Here is a 10,946-nt window from a genome sequence, read left to right as displayed (position 1 = left end):
TCATTAACTAAATTGAATCCGTAATTGTTCGTTTAGTTGATAATTAGTGACAACCACCATAATTGACTTTATGTTGGGGAAGCGTAAGATCTAATTTAAATAAACTCTCTTAGCGTGTTTATTGATTAGGGTTGGATTTTTCTAGCTTTAATGCAACTGGATAATTAAATTCCTATGGTCGTACTTAGGATTATTTTCTGGTTAGAGAAGCAGTCAACGGTCGTACCTTGGCTGTCAAAAAGGTAAGGAAAAATTGGCTGTCAGAGTTTGTTGATAGTTATAACCAACCTAGTGATAAATGGATGAAATATCTTTACATCGATGAGCATTTAATTGAACCGTGCCTGAGCAGTTGATCTTTTGGGTAGAACTTTTATTAATTGTTATTTTTAGTAAATTGTGCTTTGTGAGTTAGTTTTGAATTTTATTTGTTTTATTTTTATTTTTATTTTCCTCCCATCAAAAACCCCCCATACTCTGAAATCTAAAAGAAACGAATTATTTCCAGTCCCTGTGGATTCGACCCTACTCACCGCTATATACAAAATTTGTAATTTTTTTGAGTAGATATTTATTATTGCACAGGTTCAGCACCTATCAATATGGTACTTCAGGACTAAGCATCTCTTTATTTTCTTCTCGTGGTATAAAAGGATCCTTATTAGGATCTAATGATCTGACGACCATTGGGGTACTTAATATATGTGTTTTATCCATATAAAATCGCTTTAATACGTTCCGGGTATAAGCAGTTTGGTGGACAAAAATTTCATCTTTCAAATGTTCAATTTGTAAACCAAGGCAGAATTTTGTCTTTCCAAAATCGTTGATCTCAAATTCTTTTTTCAAATATTCAACACTATTTTGAATCTCTTCAGGAGTTTCAATCAAATTTAGATCATCAACATATATAGCAATTATTACAAAATTTGATCCATTTTTCTTGATAAAAACACATGGACATATTGAATTATTGGTATAACCTTCTTTAGTTAGACATTCATTGAGACGATTATACCATATACGTCCAGATTGTTTGAGCTCATATAAAGACTTTTGTAATTTAATAGAATAAATATATTTAGGATTTGATTTGCATGCTTCAGGCATGTTGAATCTTTCGGGGATTCTCATATAAATATTATCTTCAAGATTTCCATATAAATATATAGTAACGACGTCCATTAGATGCATATCTAGTTTTTCATGTACTGCAAAACTCACAAAATATCTAAATGTGATAGTATCCACTACAGGTGAATACATTTCATCATAATCAAATCTAGGCCTTTGTGAAAATTCTTGGGTTACAAGTCTTGCTTTACACCTTACAATTTTATTTTTCTCATTTCTTTCTCTCAAAAATTTCTATTTATATCCTACTGGCTTTACACCTTCAGGTGTTTGGATTACAGGTCCAAAAACTTTTCTTTTAGCTAGTGAATCCAATTCAGATTGGATCGGATCTTTCCATTTTGGCCAATCATTTCTACGTCGACATTCATCAACCGATTTAGGCTCATGATCCTCATCCTCTGCATTAATATCAAGTCTACATTATACGCAAAAATATTATCAATAATATTTTTCGTTCCAAACTTGTTTCTTGAAGTGACAAAAATTTATTGAATTTTCTATAATTTCATTCTCTTTCAAGAGATTGGCTCTTTAGGACGACCTTTCAGGAGGTTGAATTTCACTAATTATTGATTCATCTACTCCTCTTTTCTTTGAGAAATTTTATTTGGAACCAGAGAGTTCTCCCACGCTTCAAATATGCTTTAGATTCATTTAGCACTTGTAATTTTTGTCCTTCAGGGATATCGATTTATCAAAATATTTTATCAAAATATGTGATTTAGTTAACTCTTTTGGACGTTCATAAATGCATCGTAATTGATTTGTAATTTTTGCCAGTATAATTTTTGAAACTTCTAATTCACATTCTTAGTACAGAATCAAGAATTCAATGTATTTTCAAGTAATTTTCTTTTCGTTGATTTTTATCTCCCCTAATGTCGAAATCGATTCAATTCCAAAATTGACAATCTGCAAGATCTCGCAATAAATAAATCACCTGTTTAATGGTTCCTATACTTAATGATGAAGGTGATTCATAGCCGACATATATCCCTAATCTTCTTTGGGGGCCCAATTTAAACGACGCAAACCAAATAAATGCACAACCAAATATTCGCAAATGAAAATATTGGTTCATAACAAAGTTAATTGTAAGGAGAATAAGTATTGATACTTGTCGGACCTTAATTCTCACAAGGTTGCCTGCATGTAATATAGCATTCTCTAAACAGATGAAGGAAGGTTTAGACCTCAATCGTACAATGGTCTAGCCAATTGATTGTTAACCTTTAATGAATGATTCGACTAGACTATTTTGGTCGAAACATAAGCTACAGGGATGTTTAGCCCAGTTATTCCAATGGACATACCAATAATCGTTCAAAAGCATTGACGAATATTCACCACATTATCTAGATGAATTTCTTTATTGGATAATTCTGAAAATTTGCTCGCAATTTATTATTTGAGCAAGCAATCTCGCAAACGCCAGCGTTGCGAGTTAGATAATAAACCATACATGTGATCATCTAGTTGATGTACCAATAGCACCATAAATATCGAAATGGCCCACATGTGGATCTACAGACCCACATATATCACCAGAATTCGTTCTAGAAATTGTAGGGGATTCATCCTAACTCTTAATGCGAGGTCTAATTAATTAATTTTTCTTAGAACAAGCAATACAAGAGAATCATGGGCTTTAATACTTTTTGATTTTTCAATGAGTAAGCCATGTGAATTCTCAATATTCGTCTCATTATTATAACTGAGATGTCCGAGACGATTATGCCAAATCATAAAATTATTGGGATGAGTAGACTTCTGTCTACTAGATGATGAATTTCAATGCGCTAATTTGTGCATAATATAAGCTAGAAGAAAAAGGAAGATAATTTTTCTACTACGCATTTTGTCCAGAAAGGATATTCGTGGTTAATAAAAATACTATTTATTTCAGTCATTGTCTTGATATGATATCCATTTTCGCGAATATTTTTTAAAATCAATAAATTTCTCTGAGACTTGAGAGAGTTAATGCCAATATTTCGATAATTTTAGTCCCTCAGGAGAAATATAGTGGCTCTTCCGAAATTTTCAATTAATTTTGTACTACCTCTGATGGTATTAACATTTGTCTCTTCCATTTTTAAACAAGAAAAATATTTTTTATTTTTCAATATGGTGTGCGTAGTAGCACTATGAATGAGACAAATGTCATCATAACCATTATTTAATCTCAATTATTTGACATCCATTTTTTTTTCAGGAAGAAAATTTTAAACAAAAATAAATATTAATAAAGATACGAAAATAAATATTCAATGAAAAGAAAATTACATAAAAGATATAAAGTATCATAAAAATATCTAAACAATCATGGAATATTTGTTGACATCTTCAGGATGCTCAAAAAAATCAGCTACATCGAAATGTGTCATATCGGCATCATTACCATCATCATAATCATTCTTTTGATCAATGAAATTTATCTCAACACCTTTGTCTTTCTTTTTCAATGATGCTTGATAGAGGTCAACTAGATGCTCAGCCGTACAACAGGTACGGGACCAATGACTTTCCATACCACACCGGTACCATTTTTCTTCATCTTGTTAGACGTATGGAATTAATTGAATGTATCATGATTGATAGGATGTGAAATTGTCATTGAATTTATGTTTATTTTTCCTTTTATTTTAGCCAAATATTGTATTAATTGATGGATTCTACTTATATTTGGTTAATGGTACTAATTGTAGGAAAAATAACCAAAACATGATTAAAAGGGACAATTTCCATCTAATTTAGTGGTGACACGTTCGGGACCTACATTCAAGTCCAAAAGATTCGGGATCTCATGCGCACGAGGCAGTTTCCAAAGAATTGTGGATTCCAAGTCCGAGGCTATGCTGGAATAATTATTGCCTTTTTCTATTTAGTAGTTGAGTACTATGAGGAAACTATTTTTTATTAGGAAAATCTGTTAGATTAGGAAAGTTCATATAGACTAGGATTCTAGACTATTAGGAAATCTTTTTAGCTTGAGTTTGACGGAAGAAAAGGGACTCTCGTATGTCTTTGTAAGGAATGAGAGATAAAAGGCAAAAAAAAAAAGGCCAGCCCACCTTGAAGAGGAAAAGAAGGCCGGATCCCGCGGGATTACTACTCAGCCATGGATCTCGCGGGATTACTACTCAACCACGGATCCCGCGGGATTACTACTCGGCTAGAGATCTCACGTGATTGCTACTTGGTGAGGGATTATTATTCGGCAGCCATTAGCTATCTTTGGGTGGCTAGAGATGTGAGGGCATTGGACTTAGTCTTTACTTTGGTCTCCTTTTGCCGACTTTGGGGAGGACAATTTGCTTTGGTTTTTGAATTTCGTTTTTTTACTTTTCTTCCGGGGATGAAATTTGGGAAGAAACGATTAGGAAGCTTCAAACAGATTTTTACATGGCTTGTTCTCCATTAATGGAGAACTAATTTTATACTTCTAGTCAAGGGGACAACTGAAGATTTGGTTCAACAATTATTGTGAGATCTAAATTATTTTAATTGCTTCCTCCATTTATTGGTATTCGTATGTTTTTTGCTTTTAATTGTTGTTATAGCTATCATGTATGATTGAATAAATGCACAATATTTAATTATTCACGTAGGCTATTTGCTAATTGGTGGTAGTTAAATCTATAATTGTTCGATTACTTTCATCCCGGTAGCAACTGGCGTAATTGGGTTTATGTCAGGAAAACATACGATCTAACTTAAACAAACCCTCGTAGCGTGTTTGTTAGTTAGGATTGAACCTTTCTAAATCTTAATGCAAACCAGAAATTAAATCCTACGGTCGTACCTAGGGTTGTTTTCGGGTTAGAGAAATAGTTAACGATCGTACCTTAACTATTGAGAAATTAAGGAAAGGCTGGTTGTTTATCGAGTGTATGACAACTATAACTAATCTATTAATAATTGTTGGAATTATATTTGAATCGATAATCAGTTGCATGAACCATTTTTGAAGTGTATCCTTGGCTAGAGTTTCCCTGATTATTTCTCCCAATTAATTATTTTGCACATTTAATTTATTTAGTTAGCAATTCATTAGCATTTAATCTTAAAACCCCCCCATACTTTGAACTCTAGAAGAAACGAATTATCCCCAGTCCCTATGGATTCGATCCTACTCACCGCTATATATAAAATATATATTTTTCTTGAGTAGGTAATTATTATTGCACAGGTTCGGCACCTGTCAATGATGTACCCTCCAATTCCTAATTCTATTAGACTATATTTCACCATGATTTCTGAACCCTGCAAATCAAATTAGCATCAGAACCAAGGGAAATTTATAAGCAATACATAAAACATTTGTCTACCATCCAAAAAATAGCACTCGTAAGCAATTCATAAAACATTTGTCTGCCATCGTAACAGTAGTAACAACTTTGTGTTGCGGGTTTGTGACCTTAATTAGCTCTCTACGGGAATTATGCAAATGCAGTCGTATACTTTCAAGATGAATTTGGCAGGAGATAGGAGGTCTGAATCATGTAAAAGTTTAAGCAGATATCCTCGAGGAGAAATGGGTACATAGTTTTGCATAGACAAGAAAAGGGTTTGAAGATCAAAAGTCTATTAAATTAGGGTTTAGCAAATCAATTCAACTAAAGCAAACCTTTTAAGGTAGAAAGCATGTGCCTATCAGCTATGTTCGAAGGAAAGAAGTACAATGTTTAACAGAGTGTGATCATACAACCAAATGGAACAGAAGAAGAGGTCTCTAACAACAATGTAATAATGTACAAAGATTTCAGGTTTCAGAAGCCAATTGATGTCTATTAAGACTATAATGAAATATACCCAACTTGTAACTTAAGAAAGATATAGAACCACCATCTGTTGGTAATGAACTGCTACAGATTAACCACAATATCACCAAAGCATACTACGTATATTGGATGAGAGCTAATAAAACCAAAGTCCAAGAAACTTATATATACTCATTATCAACTGTCCTCAATCCATAAAGATTATATTGGAAAAAAATAACGAAACATAGAATGCAGTCCACAAAGCAATGTCAACACGCAACGTTCAAAAAATCTCTGCACATTAACAATGGCAAATTGCTTACTTAGTTTTGTAGAATGAGCTTCTGCTGGAACATCCCAAGTGAATGATGCAAAAAATGCTTCAATGTCAGCTTCAGGGAATTGTGATTTAAGATAACGTAAAATGGATAGCTTGCTCTGGAATAGTAGTTTTCTAGTAGGCTTCTTTTGGAGCCTCTGAGGAGCATACAAGAACCGATCATTGTAGAATCCTACAGCCCTAACTCTGGTTCCAACTCTCCAACCCCAGATATCACCAACATTTGGCCAATCAACTGGAGCATATGACAAACCTTTGCCTGACGCTCCAAGTGGAACTGGACTAGCAAGAACTTCTGATTTTCTTTTCAAGGGTCTACAGTCATGACCTGCCTTAGAAACATCAGTCTTCATGTTTCCTCACCTTGCAAAAATTGAGCTTAATGGAATTCAGTATCTCTAGAGCACAATTAATAACGGGATAGAATTAAGAAAAGTAAGCAGGTACAAAAATGACTAGATCTTATTCCACATCTATTCTAGCTAATAAAAGTTCAACAAGTCTCCTTTTGGCTGCATTTTCAATTTTCAAGCTCTTGCATTAGAATATGTCATGTTCCGTAGCACAATGTTTTTTCCAATGGATTCATGAGCTCAACTATGAGTCAGTCATGTTAATTGATTGATAGTTATGACTTGTAAATCAAATATTTTACGGGAAGAAACACATGAATTTAATGCCAAATATCCACATTTCTTGCATAAGTTTCAAATTCTAACTGAATTAAAAAATTTAGCTAACAAGCCTACTGTAGAGCATAACCGAAAAGCTAAACATTCTGTCCTAAACCAAGTGATACTTGTACGCTATACTATACCATACATCCCACCACTCATAATACTCAAATGGACAAAGATTCTAATAAGCATGCAACTACCTACATGTATTAGGAGCCACTCCCAATAGATGGAATACAAAGATTATACTGATCACTAAGTGATACTTGCACGCCTTTGTACAAAGTAGAGTCCTTACACCAATTATCAAGAAACATGTTTTTGTCCTAAGATGGTGCAAAAACTAAACACTTGAGTCAAAGTGGATGCAAAAGGGGCTTGTTACAACATATTTGCAGAATGAGAAGTGAAAACTCCAGATCCGATTATCTTTGATCGCTGAAGTAGCAAATCAAATGGATCGACTTAAGCATGAAAAACAAAACCCAAAAAAAAGGTAACTAGAAAAGAAGCTAAAATAGAGATGAGAATGTTGACTCTTGCACTAGATGAAAAATATTACCCCAAATACAACTGATTTTTTCATTAACAACATGCATCTATAATTTCTTGTAAAACAATCCCACCACTCAAAAGAAACTACTTAAATATGTAATACCATTCAGAAGATTTTAAATCTGTCAACGAATATAATTCAGCCATGTTCAGAATCACTTCTCAATTATCATTATGTGGCGAAAAAGTCACTGATGAAGATACGTTAGAGAAGACATTTTCTACTTTTCATATCTCTAACATGCTCTTGCAGCAGCAATATCGAGAGAAGGGATTTAAAAAATATTCTGAACTTATCGCATGTCTTCTCTTGGCTGAATAAAATAATAAATTATTGCTGAAAAATCATGAGTCCCGACCAACTGGTGCAAGTCCATTCCCTGAAACAAATGCGACTCAATTTCAAAATTCTGGTCGAGGTCGTGAACGTGGCCGTAGAGATGGCGGTGGAGGAGGGCGTGGCCGTGGATGCGATCGTAGTAGATTTGTGCCTCGTGAAAATTATAACCGTGGCAAACAACAAAATATTTCCCAAAAGAGGGAAAATAACTACGATCAGAAAAATAGAGAAAAGAAAGTTTATGAAGAAAAATACTACCGGTGTGGTATGGAAGGTCATTGGTCCCGTACCTGTCGTATGGCTGAGCATCTAGTTGACCTCTATCAAGCATCATTGAAAAAGAAAGACAAAGGTGTTGAGACAAATTTCATTGATCAAAAGAATGATTATGATGATGGTGATGATGCTGATATGACACATCTTGATGTAGCTAATTTGTTTGACCATCCTGAAGATGTCAACAAATATCTCATGATTGTTTAGATATTTTATGATACTTTATATCTTTCATGTAATTTTCTTTCCATTGAATATTTATTTTCGCATCTTTATTAATATTTATTTTTGTTTGAAATTTTCTTCCTGAAGAAGAAATGGATGTCAAATATTTGGGATTAAATAATGGTGATGATGACATTTGTCTCATTGATAGTGCTACTACGCACACCATATTGAAAAATAAAAAATATTTTTCTTGTTTAAAAATGGGAGAGACAAATGTTAATACCATCAGTGGTAATGCAAAATTAATTGAAGGTTTCGGAAGAGCCAGTCTATTTCTCTCTGAAGGGAATAAAATTGTCGTAAATAATGCACTACTCTCTTCCAAGTTTAGGAGAAACTTATTGAGTTTTAAAGATATCCGTGAAAATAGATATTATATCGAGATAATGACTGAGACAAATAGTGAATTTTTATTAATCACGAGTATCATTTCTGGGCAAAAATACGTAGTAGAAAAATTATCTTCTTTTTTTCTGGCTTATATTATGCACAAATTAGTACAATTGAAATTCATCACCTAGTAGACCAGAAGTCTACTCATCCCAATAATTTTATCGTTTGGCATGATCGTCTCGGACATCCCGAATCTATAATGATGAGACGAATAATTGAGAATTCACATGGTCACTCATTGAAAAATCAAAAAGTATTAAAAGCCAATGGATTCTCTTGTGTTGCTTGTTCTCAAGGAAAATTAATTATTAGACTATCACAAGTTAAAGTTGAGACTGAATCCCCTACATTTCTACAACGAATTCATGGTGATATATGTGGGCCTGTAGATCTACCATGTGGATCATTTCGATATTTTATGGTGCTAATTGATGTATCAACTAGATGGTCACATGTATGTTTATTATTTACTCGCAACTTGGCGTTTGCGAGATTGCTTGCTCAAATAATTAAATTACGAGTACAATTTCCAGATTATCCAATAAAGAAAATTCGTCTAGATAATGCTGGTGAATATTCGTCACATGCTTTTGACGATTATTGTATGTCCATTGGAATAACTGTTGAACATCTTGTAGCTTATGTTCACACACAAAATGGTCTAGTCGAATCATTCATTAAACGGTTACAATTAATTGCTAGACCATTGTTGATGAGGTCTAAACTTCTTTCATCTGCTTGGGGACATGCTATATTACATGCAGCAACACTTGTGAGAATTAGGCAGACAAGTTATCATACTTATTCTTCCCTACAATTAACTTTTGGTTATGAGCCTAATATTTCTCATTTACGGATATTTGGTTGTGGGGTTTATGTTCCAATTGTACTGCCCCAACGTCGTAAATTGGGCCTCCAAAGAAGATTAGGGATATATGTCGGCTATGAATCACCTTCAATCATTAAGTATATGGAACCATTAACAGGTGATTTATTTACTGCGAGATTTGCAAATTGTCATTTTGATGAATCATATTTTTCGACATTAAGGAGAGATAAAAATCAACCGAAAAAGGAAATTACTTGGAAAATATCATAGAAACCGTGTTATAGGTTTCTTCATATTCTTGTAGTAGTAGGTGTTTAATAGGATTGATGCACCTTTAATCTTGTAGTACCTATATATAGAGGTACATTGACACTCTTTTGTGATGACTTTTGTATTTTGTTGGAATATTAGAATATTATTCTTTATTTCTCTAATATCTCCATTCATACTATAGTAGTTTATTAGTTTTACAATAACAAACTACTTATGGTGCACAATATGGGATCAAATGTACTATTCATAACCTCACCTAACAGTGGCAAAGTTAGGACCCAAGATTATGGGGGCAATTAGTTTGATGTACAATACAACACAATTAAGGTAAAAAAAATATTGTTAACATTTTAATAATCAGTATGACAGTTGCGTGAATTTTGTTAAAATTATATAGCGTTTTACAATAATAACAACTAGATGACAATTTTTTTTTGTATAATAGACAAAATAATCTTTACATTTTTATGTACAAAAATGTTAAAATTTCTTTTCTATCTAAATTTTCAACTAGTACTTGGCATCGTTTCAAACATGTCATCATTTATAAACTGAGTAATAATTATAGATTTCATAAATTTAGGGGGCAAAATAACGAAATGTAGGAACTTGTAAAATTTTTAAGGGGTGCAATTATAAGAAAAAAATTGAAAATTGAAAATTTTTCCATACCTATTTTCAAAATACTTTAAAGTTGAGAGGGGCAATTACCCATTCTCACTTGAATGTGGCTCCGCTTCTGTCAGCTAACACTTCTATTCTTTTAGGATTGCACTAGCGAACCTTCTTGTTTGATAGGTTGCATTTTAGTGGGTATTTTGGGCATTATTGCACAATTAATTGACTAAATATTTTCGTTAATTGGATGGATTCTACTGATATTTTGTTTTGGTGCTAATTGCAGGAATGGTTGCTGAAAAGTGCTTAAATTCAACTTTTAGAAGATTCATCGGACATGGGGCCCGTTTGAGAAGCTGAAGAAACCTAATTGTAATAGAGTTTATTTTAATATATTTCTAGGGAGTCTTTCTTTTGTTTTTTTTGGGGAAGGAACTGAGGGGGCCGCAGCTTTGTAAGGCGGCGAGGACAAAAGTTTTTCGGGCTGGACTCTTGTATTGCTTTTGATCTTTTT

The 10,946-nt window shown here is 33.3% G+C and overlaps 1 protein-coding gene across 1 annotated transcript; it reads right to left on the bottom strand.

Moving 5' to 3' along the window:
- Positions 1–6,226: 6,226 nt before the first annotated feature.
- On the bottom strand, positions 6,227–6,596 carry LOC113756904 (the record flags this gene model as incomplete). Its single annotated transcript, XM_027300375.1, has 1 exon — positions 6,227–6,596. A coding segment is annotated over exon 1 (370 nt), but the record flags the coding sequence as incomplete, so codon positions are not given.
- Between the last annotated feature and the right edge of the window lie 4,350 nt (positions 6,597–10,946).

Source organism: Coffea eugenioides, unplaced genomic scaffold, assembly GCF_003713205.1.
Source record: "Coffea eugenioides isolate CCC68of unplaced genomic scaffold, Ceug_1.0 ScVebR1_2530;HRSCAF=3576, whole genome shotgun sequence".
In the NCBI taxonomy this organism is placed as follows: domain Eukaryota; kingdom Viridiplantae; phylum Streptophyta; class Magnoliopsida; order Gentianales; family Rubiaceae; genus Coffea; species Coffea eugenioides.
Note: the sequence above shows the minus strand (reverse complement) of the source record. Positions and strands in the feature narration are given on the sequence as shown.